This window comes from Artemia sp. Qi Xiang Cuo, chromosome 15, assembly GCF_049724085.1.
Source record: "Artemia sp. Qi Xiang Cuo chromosome 15, ASM4972408v1, whole genome shotgun sequence".
Taxonomy (NCBI): Eukaryota; Metazoa; Arthropoda; class Branchiopoda; order Anostraca; family Artemiidae; genus Artemia; species Artemia sp. Qi Xiang Cuo.
The window spans coordinates 53,324,563-53,338,248 of NC_142808.1; the positions used below are offsets into that span (position 1 = coordinate 53,324,563).

The 13,686-nt window shown below is 34.2% G+C and overlaps 1 protein-coding gene across 1 annotated transcript in view; it reads left to right on the top strand.

The window, feature by feature from the left end:
- ash1 (histone-lysine N-methyltransferase ash1) overlaps positions 1-13,686 on the top strand; it is a 175,436-nt gene that overhangs the window by 147,751 nt on the left and 13,999 nt on the right. Inside the window, exons 13-14 of the mRNA XM_089101909.1 lie at positions 2,855-3,004; positions 5,276-5,589. Coding sequence (XP_088958035.1) covers positions 2,855-3,004; positions 5,276-5,589 — 464 coding nt within the window. The remainder of the gene's footprint in view (positions 1-2,854; positions 3,005-5,275; positions 5,590-13,686) is intronic.

The window sequence follows — 13,686 nt, forward strand, 5'->3', positions numbered from 1 at the left end:
AAATAAGGTAGAGAGAAAAAGAAAGACACTGTGTTTTAATGAAGAAAAAAAGAAGGGACTGAAGAAATCATAAGGTAGAGAGAAAAAGAGAGACACTGTGTCTTAATGAGAGAAAAAAGAAGGGACTGAAGAAAAAATAAGGTAGAGAGAAAAAGAGAGACGCTGTGTCTTAACGAGGAAAAAAAGAAGGGACCTTCGAAAAAATAAGGTAGAGAGAAAAAGAGGGACACTGTGTTTTAATGAGGAAAAAAGAAGAGACTGAAGAAAACATAAGGTAGAGATAAAAAGAGAGACACTATGTCTTAATGAGAAAAAGAGAAGGGACTGAAGAAAAAATAAGGTAGAGAGAAAAAGAGAGACATTGTCTTAATGAGGAAAAAAAGAAGGGACTGAAGAAAAAATAAGGTAGAGAGAAAAAAGAGAGACACCATGTCTTAATGAGGAAAAAAAGAAGGGACTGAAGAAAAAATAAGAAAAGAGAAGGAATAGACTGTGTGTCGATGGGAAAAGAAGAAAGGACAGGGGGAAAAATGTAAGAAAAAGGTGAAGATAAGAGATAGGACAGATATACTATTGTCATATAATGAAAAGAGAATGTGAGACATAATAAATGAGTAACAACAAGTAACAGAATAATCCAGTTTTGCACTTGTGTTAAATACGTTAATGCCTAAAAATAAATGATCATTATTATAATAATAATTATTATGTTATTATCATAATATGATGCCTGAAAAAATAAATAATGCCTAAATATAATCATAATTATTATAATAATTATTATATTATTATTGTAATAATAATAATAATAATAAGACAATCCAAAACACTAATTTAGATTTCAGGTGACGCTTATTAGCCATGGCATGACTCTCAAGTCTGGTTGATTCTAGTATCTATCAATATTATATTACCAATTTAGACGACAATTTACTCAAACTTGTCATGTTCAGGTTCGTTTATGCACAATATATGCACAACAACAAAGAACAAATTAAAATAGATATCCCCCTTTCTAGTAGGCTCTACGGTCTGAAAAACAGGTTAAGACAAATGAAAAATAAACAATAAAAAAGAAGGGAAAGGAAAAGGAAAAGAAATTAAAAAAGGAAACGAGTAACCAGATGCCAAATATCACCATAAACCAGCTCAAACCAGGCGATACGGGACTCCACAGACCCAACAGAAAAAACCTGAATAAAGAAAGGTGGCAGCCCTTAAAAGAAGAGATGCATTTATTTATTTTCCCCAGTTTGTTTTTATGAAAAAAAGATGTAACGCAGACTTGAGCGAAATTTAAATTTCCCGCATTTTTAACAGATAGTTATTATGTTTTCGTCAGTTTAATCTTGTTAAAATAACTGATTGTTATTTGGTTCCCAAATATTGCCAATATTCAGCATTTTAAAAACTTTTTTTCAAATTTAAAGTTTCTTATTTAGTTTCAGTTTAATAGGTTTAGACGGTTATTATTCATATTTTTAATAGTTTCATTTATTATAGTAATTTTTATGTAATAATAACTTAACTTATAATAACTAGTAGCTAATTTCGTATAAAAACGCGGTCCCGCTTTCTAGGGCTACAATGAGAGAAAGGTTGAGATGGCTAGATCCCCTTCTGCGGATGAAGGATGACAGATTGCTAAAGGTCATCACTTTTAACCAACCGTCTAGGGTTAACCGGAACGCCGGTTGTCTGTGAATGGGGTGGGAGGATGTCGTAAAAAAAGATTTAAGGGAAATAGGAACTTCATGGGAGGGTGTAAAGAGGGTGGCTTTGAATAGATTAGGATGGAGGAGGAGCGTGCTCAGTTCTCATTTGTCTTACGGACGCTGATCATATCTGTATAACTTTGCTGGTGTAATGTAACAGATGAAGGGTGTTGGGTCAGGTTTTCGGGTGTTGGGTCAAAAATTAGAAACGTGCTCCTTTTTTGTTTAATTTTTTGTTTATTATCACATATATTAAATCAATATACATCTTTGAGTTTTCTTCTTCTTCTTGTGTTGGGACACTTTCGCGTTTCCATAAACACTTGGGAGGGTGGAGACTGCACTCATTCTACTAAAATTATGCAAATTTACTTATGCTACCTAAATTTCTTCACTGGGTCCTTCAACTATATTTAGAGGGAGGGGGGGGATTACAGAACGACCTATTTTTTCCAATTATCCTTCCCCCTGAAAAATAGAAAATTTTGACCATTAATTCCATTCTTACTATTCATGCCCCTCCCTCTGAAATCAACCCTTGTTTGCCCTCTCCCCTCTTTTCTTCCCCCACTCGCAAAAATACCTTGGCAAATTTCCTTAGAGTTTTTCAGCTGGAAAGAATGTGGAGGTCCAAATATCTTCGTCGCTATTTGAGGTCCAAATATAGGTTGTGCTTAACATATGGGTTTCCACGAAACGAAATGTCTCCAAAGTTCTGGTTTAATATCAGGAAATTTTTACCAAAAAAGTGGTTTTCCTGTTGCTTGAGATGAAAATCTGCAATTCTTCTGTAAGAGGTTACAAAAGAACTTTGGAAAACAATTTGCAACGTCGAAACGCCTTTGCGTTTCAAAGTATGGAGCTGTTTTTGCATAATTCCATCACCAGAATCACTACCGAGTCCTGCAGTGGATTGCTACTGCTGAGCTCGAATTCTGGGTCTTGTATTACCATCTGAGATCAAGCGCTTTCGTATGTCAAAGTAAGGAGACGTTTTGGCATTAACTCATAACCGGAATCAAATTCTGAGCCCTTAAATGGGTTTCTACAGCTGGGTCTCTACAAGTTTTTATCTTTGATTCTTTTTATAATTTGTGCTATTTATCGTTTTTGATTCTTTTCTTGTTCATATTTTATAGATGACGCTGCCAAGGAGAATATAAAACCCGAACCTGGAAAGAGGCCTGAATTCCTAGATTTGGACTATGCCATAGACAATGCGACCCTGTCAGAAGACAGTCTAGCGGCTGTTTTCTTAAGAATTGTTAAGAAAATACTGTCTTTAAAAGGTATGCATTTTAAAGTTTATTTAATAAAATTTTAACTTAATTAATTTAAAATTAAATTTTAATTTAGTTAATTTAAGGCTTAATTAATTAATAATATCTAATTTTTGACAGAGCTTGGGTGCGATTATTAAAACAAATTTATTGCAAACACCAACATTCAGGTACGAGGAGTAGCCTTAAAATGAACAATTCTTTTTACGCTTTTTTTTACATCTTTTTTCTTTTTTTACATCTTTTTAATTCTTTTTACATCTTTTTACGTTTTTTCGGTTGCCTGCTAACCTTAGCGGAAAAAAGGTGACTCATCACTGCCACCTATGCAAAATAGCGATTTTCATTGTCTTCAAGATAGGGGGGGAGGGGTGGCTCTAAAGAGATTATAGGTGTCCACCATGGTGATTCGAATGGTAAAATTTTCATTTCGATCCACTGCCATTTTAGAGGGGTTTCAAGCTCTCTTTCAAAGTTGTTTCTTTTTGCAATAGACTGTTACTATCAAAATAATCTTGTGTCCCCCATCCTTCATTTAAAAGAGGGAATGATGAACAAGAATAATAAGAAACTTAAATGTTTCATTTTTCAGTAATTCTAGATGGAATCTATATAACTACGAAAATAGTTAATTTTGTGGTGGGTATCTACCATCTTTTTTTCTCTCTCTTTTTTTTGAGAATCGGCTATTATCTATTTTACAACAAGACAGAGTATGTAAGAATAAATATATACAAATTACATATAGCTAAGTAGCAAAGGTATTTCTACAAAATTACAAAAAAAAAAAAAAAAGATTTTTCAAAGATCCTCGGATGTCCCTTTTGTTTCTTTGGATATCCCTTTTTGCTTCTTTGCAGGTTTGTTATATGCAATTTGTGAATCTTATGGGCTCCACTTTCCTGTGGAGCCATTGATTTATGGGCTCCACTTTCCTCTAAAATTTGTTTCACGGATTTTCAATAATAAATAGGCCTAATAAATGCATTCTAAGACCACACTGGCTATACATGACAAATGAAAACTCAGAGAGGAAAGAAAATAACAAAATGAAAAATAAAGTAAAATAAAAAAAGGTGAAAAAACGAGGATTTTGTCAGCCAGTGGCGAACCACGAAGAAGAAATAAGCAAATATTTCCACAAGGACCTCCGCCGAGTCATCCTCAGTGCTAAACAAAAAAGAAAGAAAAGAAAAAGAAACCAACGAAAATCGAACCTTTCGAAGTTTACTTCACAACAACGGAACAAAAACACTGAGGACGACTCGGCGGAGGTCCTTGTCGAAATATTTGCTTATTTCTTCTTCGTGGTTCGCCACTGGCTGACAAAATCCTCGTTTTTTCACCTTTTTTATTTTATTTTTCATTTTGTTATTTTCTTCCCTCTCTGAGTTTACATTAGGCTTAATAAAAAATCGCATCTAGATAAACAACTTTAAAATTCGCTGTAACTTCAAAATTGATGTAGAGACCGAGGAAACAAATACTTTTCAAAATTCATGCGGTTCATATCAGTTCCAGTGATGCTGTCAGTGCCATTATGCTCTAGGAAAATTCTTTAATATTTCCTTCCCCGCCTATCCCCTGTGTGGGTAGGTATATACAGTCCATATCAACTCCCCTCAAAAGCGACCCCGAAGTAGATACAAAATTATAAATCACCTTCTTGAAATTAGTCGAGTGGTTTGGAACGCTAGACTTGAAGTCCTCTGTCCGTGAGGACAGGATTTCGAGTCCCGGTGTTAGTTATTTGGTTTAGAAGGGGTGTCAGTAGAGTGGCCCTGGAAGCTGACCCAGAGTCGACCCATCTGTACATGGGTACCTCGAGGAATCTTGGAAAGGTATACAGGAAGGGTGTGGAAAATTACAGGGCGACTTGCCCTGGAATCACCAGCTATATCATCCTTATAGTTAAATAGAAGGATTTTAAAAACGCCCATTGTTAACATGAACATTTTCTGAGAATTTTTTTTTCTTTTAATAATGAAAAAAAAAACATTATTTTTTAGATGGCGTCGGAACTCCAATAGTAAATTTACTGAAGATTTATTTACAATTTACTTATTATAGATTTGTTTTCAATAGTAAATTTAGTATTGGAAAACCAATAGTAAATTTACCCAAAGTAAATATAAACTTACACGCTGCTTTCTTGAAACTACCAGCTATATGATACTTAAATTAAATAGAAAAAAAATTAATAAACGCACATTAAAGCATTAGCATGAACATTTTCTCAGAATTTGTATGTTTTTTCAGTTTTTTTTTTTCAATTTTTAGATGGCTTCGGAACACCAATTGTAAATTTATTGGCCGATTCAGAAAATTCCTTTAAAGAAATTGCTCAAAAAGTACAAACCTGCCATCTATCCACACCTGCTAACTTCGATTCAGCTATTCGTGACATCTTTAAGCAGCTTTTCATCATGTTCCCATTGAGCTCAGTACTGGGACAAATGGTAGCCAAACTCCGGAAAACTTATTATGAGGCGAAACATTGTGAATACAAAATAATTGAAACACTTATTGAACGAGGGGTGCCTGCTTCTTTTATTTCTGATGGACACCCAGATATCAATCTACCCGAAGAAGAGGTAAGTTGCTACTAATTGGTTATTGTTGTTGCTACTAATTGGTAGTTGCTTCTAATTAGAAAATATATTCTTTCCTGCAGACAGATTACATCAGGATGTTTTTTTTTGTCAAGTACATCAATAAAGCTGTTCCTCGAGTGAATGCTATAAAATTGAGCTTGAAGCCATTAGATGGTATTTTTTATATTTGTCCCAGAAAGAACATCCTTTTTTGTATAAGTATTAAATAAAAAAAACAAGTTTTTTAAACTGAAAATAAGGAGCGACATTAAAATTTAAAACGAACAGAAATTATTCCGTATATGAAAGGGGCTGTCCCCTCCTCAACGCCTCGCTCTTTACGCTAAAGTTTTTTATTGTTTTAAAAAGTAGAGTTGTGAGAAAGAGTCAAACTTTAGCGTAAAGAGCGAGGCGTTGAGGAGGGGACAGCCCCTTTCATATACGGAATAATTTTCGTTCGTTTTAAGTTTTAATGTCGCTCCTTATTTTCAGTTTAAAAAACTTGTTTTTTTTATTTAGTTTCTGATCTTTTTTTAGTTAATGCAGCTTTTATTTTGGCTCACCATCATTGAATAAGTAAACAAAATTTGCATGAAAATTTTACTTTTCTTTTGCTAAATGGCTGTCTCTAAATTTGGTTCTGACGTAATTTACAAATTAACTTACGTAACGAACTTCTATATTCGTATATTTTTCTTCTGGCAAAAAATACAAAGTTGCAGATTTTGGCAGATATGAGCTTGAAACCTATGTAATAGGGTTTTCTGATACGCTGAATCTGACGGTGGGATTTTCATTAAACCCGTGTTCAAACACGGGTTGTTCTCGTCTAGTGCATTAAGCGTTGTGCATCAGTGCATCTAGTGTATCAAACACGGGGTCGAAGCTTCGAACCCGCTGAAACTAGACAAAACTAGACGAAAAACTAGAAACTTGAAACTAGACGAGAACAACCCGTGTTCAAACACGGGTTGTTCTCGTCTAGTGCATTAAGCGTTGTGCATCAGTGCATCTAGTGTATCAAACACGGGGTCGAAGCTTCGAACCCGCTGAAACTAGACAAAACTAGACGAAAAACTAGAAACTTGAAACTAGACGAGAACAACCCGTGTTCAAACACGGGTTGTTCTCGTCTAGTGCATTAAGCGTTGTGCATCAGTGCATCTAGTGTATCAAAAACGGGGTCGAAGCTTCGAACCCGCTGAATCTAGACAAAACTAGACGAAAAACTAGAAACTTGAAACTAGACGAGAACAACCCGTGTTCGAAACCGCTGAGCCTGAAAACGTGGCTAAATAAACCCGCATCCGTGATCTTTCTTCTGGCAAAAAATGGAAAATTCCATATTCTTGTAGATAGGAGCCTGAAACCTCTACAGTAGGGTTCTCTGATACACTGAATATGATGGTGTGATTTTCATTAAGGTTCTATAACTTTTAGGGGGTCTTTCCCCCCTTTTTCAAAAATCAGCCAAATTTTCTCAGGCGCGTAACTTTTGATGCGTAAGATTAAACTTGATGAAATTTATATATTTGAAATCAGAATTAAAATATGATTCTTTTGATGTATCTATTGGTATCAAAATTCCGTTTTTTTTAGAGTTTCGGTTACCATTGAGCCGGGTCGCTCCTTACTTACAGTTCGTTACCACGAACTGTTTGATATATGTTGCTGTGAATGTCCAAAATCTGGTTAATGTCAACGTTCACCGATGAATGTCCGAAATTCTTTTTTCTCTGCTTGGATTCAATTAGCTTTGCGAATCAGCTTTTCCAGTCTTATGCAAGCTTTGATAGTAAAAGTCAAAGTTAGGTTACGTTGGGTTAGGTTAGTTTAGGTTTTAAATCTCAGAAATGGGTTAAAAACCTAACCTGTCCCCATCAAACTTTGCTTAAAACTGAAAAGTTGACTTGCAACGCTGACTAAATCCAAGGAGAAAAAAAAAAGGTATTTCGGACACTCACGGTAACATATATTGATATCAATTATTAATATAAAAAAACTTAACTTAACCCCCCCCCCCAAGTGTTACAGCATGATATGGAGGAGGGACAATAAAACAATTCCAAAAAGAAAAATAACATTTACTCAGAAGTGGTTGAAAAAAAAAAAACAAAAAAAAACACACAACTACCCTGCTACAACCATCATATGCCCTGCTACCACTAACTTAACACTCAACTTCTTCCTTAGCACTCATCAATCAAAATAAATATACTAATATTAATAATTTAATACAATTTTATTCTATCAATTATATTTCCTAGTCAGTAAAATTAGTCACTAAAATTATAATTAGTCATTAAAATAAAAAAACTTAGTCATTAAAATTATAATTAGTCATTAAAATAAAAAAACTTAGTCATTAAAATTATAATTAGTCATTAAAATAAAAAAACTTAGTCATTAAAATTATAATTAGTCATTAAAATAAAAAACTTAGTCATTAAAATTATAATTAGTCATTAAAATAAAAAAACTTAGTCATTAAAATTATAATTAGTCATTAAAATAAAAAAACTTAGTCATTAAAATTATAATTAGTCATTAAAATAAAAAAACTTAGTCATTAAAATTATAATTAGTCATTAAAATAAAAAAACTTAGTCATTAAAATTATAATTAGTCATTAAAATAAAAAACTTAGTCATTAAAATTATAATTAGTCATTAAAATAAAAAAACTTAGTCATTAAAATTATAATTAGTCATTAAAATAAAAAAAACTTAGTCATTAAAATTATAATTAGTCATTAAAATAAAAAAACTTAGTCCTTAAAATTATAATTAGTCATTAAAATAAAAAACTTAGTCATTAAAATTATAATTAGTCATTAAAATAAAAAACTTAGTCATTAAAATTATAATTAGTCATTAAAATAAAAAACTTAGTCATTAAAATTATAATTAGTCATTAAAATAAAAAAACTTAGTCATTAAAATTATAATTAGTCATTAAAATAAAAAAACTTAGTCATTAAAATTATAATTAGTCATTAAAATAAAAAAACTTAGTCATTAAAATTATAATTAGTCATTAAAATAAAAAAACTTAGTCATTAAAATTATAATTAGTCATTAAAATAAAAAACTTTGTCATTAAAATTATAATTAGTCATTAAAATAAAAAACTTAGTCATTAAAATTATAATTAGTCATTAAAATAAAAAAACTTAGTCATTAAAATTATAATTAGTCATTAAAATAAAAAACTTAGTCATTAAAATTATAATTAGTCATTAAAATAAAAAACTTAGTCATTAAAATTATAATTAGTCATTAAAATAAAAAAAAACTTCGTCATTAAAATTATAATTAGTCATTAAAATAAAAAAACTTAGTCATTAAAATTATAATTAGTCATTAAAATAAAAAACTTAGTCATTAAAATTATAATTAGTCATTAAAATTAAAAAAATTAGTCATTAAAATTATAATTAGTCATTAAAATAAAAAACTTAGCCATTAAAATTATAATTAGTCATTAAAATAAAAAACTTAGTCATTAAAATTATAATTAGTCATTAAAATAAAAAACTTAAGTCATTAAAATTATATTTAGAACACAATTCATTCTTCAACAGCCTTTAAAATTCACTTAAATCACAACTACTCCTAATACTCCCATTTAACGAATTCCGTAACTTAGCACTTCTAAAACTACAGCAAACCCCGACCTAGACGTAATCAAGCTATTAACATAAATTTTGTTCATTGACATTGTGTCAGGGGAATGAGCCTCATTGACATGTGGACATACCTCTGAAGCGGACTTGCCTTTGACGCATACATGAAAACACCAGTGTTAAAATCACGGAGATTATTCGTTGGAAGTATTTTCAGCGGCTGATTGCAATATAGTGTCTTCTTTTTTTTACAGTCGTGCTTTAGTCATTAGTCGTGCTTTCAATAATTCGTGACCTGTGATAACTTTTCTTCTCGTTGACAGTTTTTCTTGGATTGACCATATTTTAATTATTATAGTATCTTTTATTTTTGATGCATTTGTTGGCATTTGTTGGCTCATTTTATGACTAGAAAGTTCAGGGTATCAGTTATAGTAGTATACGCCCCTGTAGAACCGACTGGCGGAGATACTAGTGATTCAGATGAATTTTACTTACAGTTACAGGAGCAAATAGACAGGGTACCAGGTAGAAATATGATGTTGTTACTGGGAGATTTTAACGCCCAGGTTGGTAGAAATAGGGATAGATGGTATCCTAGCTTAGGTAAATTTGGCGTAGGAAAAGAAAACAGTAATGGATACAGACTTTTGCAATTTTGTAGGTATAACAATCTAGTTATAACCAATACGGTGTTTGGTCATAAAATGGCTCATAAGTTAACATGGTATTCACGTGATGGTAAGACAGCAAACCTTATTGATTATGTTATAGCAAACCGAAGACTGGCAGGATCAATACAAGATGCTAGGGTATATAGGAGTGCTGTTATTGATGTTAAAAGTAAAGATCACCATCTAGTAGTGTCAAGGGTTAATTTAAAGCTGAAATATCGGAAGGGTAACTACCTCCCGGGAAGTTATGATGTTAGTAGACTCCAGGATGAGAATTAGAGAGAAACTTTCCATTAACAGTTTAATACTAATCTTTATATTTTAAAATTCGATAATGTGGAAGACGGTTGGAAAAATTTTAGAAAAATAATTTGTGAAGTTGCTGAAGGCGTCTTAAGGAAGAAAGCAAGAACTGCAGCTCAGAATATTAGTGAAAAAGATTTATGTTTAATAGAAAGGAAAAAGGACTTGTACAAGAATTATCTGAGAGGTATATCATGTGAAAATAAAAGGAATATAAAGAAAGTTGAGAAAGCATTAAAATAGGAACTAAAGAGGTGTGAAGTGGAGGCCATAGATAAAACTTCCGAGGATCTGGAAGTTGCAGCTAGAGAGAAAATAATAAATTATTGCACTGGCATGTTAATAAAATGAGAGGGAGTAGTCAATCCGGACTGGTCCCAGTTAAAGATAGGAATGGGGTGGCAATTAGCGATAAGGAAAAAACTAAAGCGAGATGGGCCGAACATTTTGAGAACTTGCTTAACCGAGATAGAGTTGCAGGAAAAAATATAGAGGAAAATGAAAAAGTTTGTGATACCTTGGATGTGAAGGAAGATTTGTTTTGTGAGCAGGAATTAGCAACTGTACTAAAAGGATTAAAAAATATTAAGGCTCCAGGTGCTGATAGGGTGGTAAATGAGTTTCTTAAATATGGTGGCTCTGAGGTTAGAAATAAGTTACTGAAGACTATGAATATGATTTTTGAAAAAGGGGAAGTACCTAATGATTTTAGGAAAACCTTACTTAAGCCACTTTATAAGAGAGGTGATAAAAATGACTGTGGTAATTATCGAGGCATTAGTCTGGTCTCTGTAGGTAGCAAATTACTTAGTAATATGATACTTTTTGGACTGAGAGGTGCCGTAGACAAAGTTTTAAGAGAAGAGAAGTGTGGTTTTAGAAAAGATAGAGGATGTGTCGACCAAATTTTCACTCTTAGGCAAATAATTGAAAATTGCCTGAGTTTTCAAACACCTTTGGTCCTCAGTTTTATAGATTATGAGCAAGCGTTCGATTCTGTTGATAGAAAAGCTTTAGCAAACGTTTTATCCTTGTATGGTATACCAGACAAATAAATTAAAGTGACTAATACCATATGCAAGATTAACACGTCTACGATTAGGGTTGGAAATGAGGTTAGTAGCTGGTTTTCCGCTAAATTAGTAGTTAAGTAGGATTATGTTCTTGCCCCGTTTGTATATATTATTTTGATGGATTTTGTCTTAAGGAGCACAGGAAAGAAAATGGGAGACCACGGAATCAAATGGGGAAGAAAAACTTTCCTGGACTTTAATCATGCCGATGATTTAAGCATCCTAGATGAAACTGTGAGCAAAATGGATGAACTTTTATAGGTTTTGCGTGGTCCAGGTGCTAGAATAGGTTTGAAAACTAATTTTAAGAAGAATAAGAGTAACCCTAAGAGTAAGTGATGATGAAAGAAGACATTTGGTGATGAAAAGATAGATCAGGTGGACAGCTTCACTTACCTTGATAGCATTATTAGTAAAGATGGTGGGAGCAGTGAAGATGTTAAAAATAGAATAGCCAAGGCTCAGGGTATTTTTTCACAGTTAAAAAAAGTCTGGAAGAATAGGAAGATAAGTCTGCAAACCAAGATTAGAATCTTAGAAGCTACAGTGATGACAGTGGTCAAATATGGCTCTTAAGCATGGACGCTCTGAAAAGCGGATGAAGATTTGCTAGATGCTTTCCAGAGAAATTGCTTAAGGATTGTTCTGGGTACCCGGCTGACTGACCGTATTTCAGACAATAGGCTATACAAAAAATGTGGTTCAATAGCGCTTTCTAGGTCTATAGTGAAAGAATGGTTGAGGTGGTTAGGACATGTTGTGTGGATGAAGGATGACAGATTGCCGAAGATTGTTCTTTTCGGCCAACCATCTAGGGCTAAACGGAAAGCAGGTCGTCACCGTCTGGGGTGTGAGGACGTCATAAAGAAAGATTTCAAGGAAATGGGAACTTCGTCGGCGGGTGTAAAAAGGGAGGCTTTGAATAGATTGGGGTGGAGGAGGAGTGTGCGTAGCTGTGTTGGCCTCAGGCGGCTTGGTGCTGCGATGAGTTGTTAGTAGTAGTAGTAGTAGTTTAGAGGTTTTGTGAGTTCAGGGTGCTAGAATTGGTTTGAAAAGTAATGTTAGGAAGACTAAGTCACTAAGGCTAGTAATAAGTGAAGCTGAAAATGTGACGTTGGGTAATGAAAAGATTGATCAGGTGGGCAGCTTCACTTACCTTGGTAGTATTATGAGTAAAGATGGTAGGAGCAGTGAAGATGTTAAATGTAGAATAGCCAAGGCTCAGGGTGTTTTTTCACAGTTAAAAAAAGTCTGGAAGAATGGGAAGATAAGTCTGGAAACCAAGATTAGAATATTAGAAGCTACAGTGATGACAGTGGTCAAATATAGCTCTAAAGCATGGGCGCTCCCAAAAGCGGATGAAGATTTGCTTGATTTTTTCCAGAGAAATTGTTTAAGGATTGTTCTGGGTACCCGGCTGACTGACCGTATTTCAAACAATAGGCTATACGAAAAATGTGGTTCAATACCGCTCTCTAGGGCTATAATGAAAGAAAGGTTGAGGTGGTTAGGGCACGTTGTGTGGATGAAGGATGACAGATTGCCAAAGATTGTTCTTTTCGGCCAACCATCTAGGACTAAACGGAAAGCAGGTCGTCCCCGTCTGGGGTGGGAGGACGTGATAAAGAAAGATTTAAAGGAAATGGGAACTTCGTGGGCGTGTGTAAAAAGGGAGGCTTTGAATAGATTGGGGTGGAGGAGGAGCGTGCGTAGCTGTGTTGGCCTCAGCCGGCTTGGTGCTGCGGTGAGTTGTTAGTAGTAGTAGTAGTATGACTCGATCGACCGTGAGTCCCTTTGGCTGATACTAAAACGAACGGGACTCCCTGATCGATATTGCCGCCTGTTCAAGGCGCTCTACACTGGTTCAAATAGCTCCGTCCAGGTTAATGGTCACCGAAGCCCACTATTCGAGATAGATACTGGTGTAAGGCAAGGCTGTGTTGCTGCTCCTGAACTTTTCAACGTGGTGATTGATTATGTCATGGACCGAACCATGAATCGGCTCCAATCCGGACTGAAATATGGCGATAGAGTCCCAGCCGATTGCGACTTCGCAGAGGATATTGCCCTGATATGCACTTCTGCAGTTGAACTCGAGGCAGCTCTCAATACATTGTCGGGAGAAGCCTTGAAAGTGGGACTACATATTAGCTGGCAGAAAATAAAAATAAGGATCATCGACCCGGCAGGAAATTCCGCCAACTCAATCATTCAACGTATTAGGGCACACTATCAAAGTTGTCAAGTCTTTTACTTACATTGGATCTGTCGTCTCGGATAACGGCTCAATTGAAATGGAAGTCCAGTCGCGTATCGCGAAAGCTGTGTCTATTATGGCTCGATTATGCCGTTCCTTGTGGTCAAAGCCCAACATTAGCCAAATAACAAAAATGCAGATCTACAACACGACCGTAACGCAAGT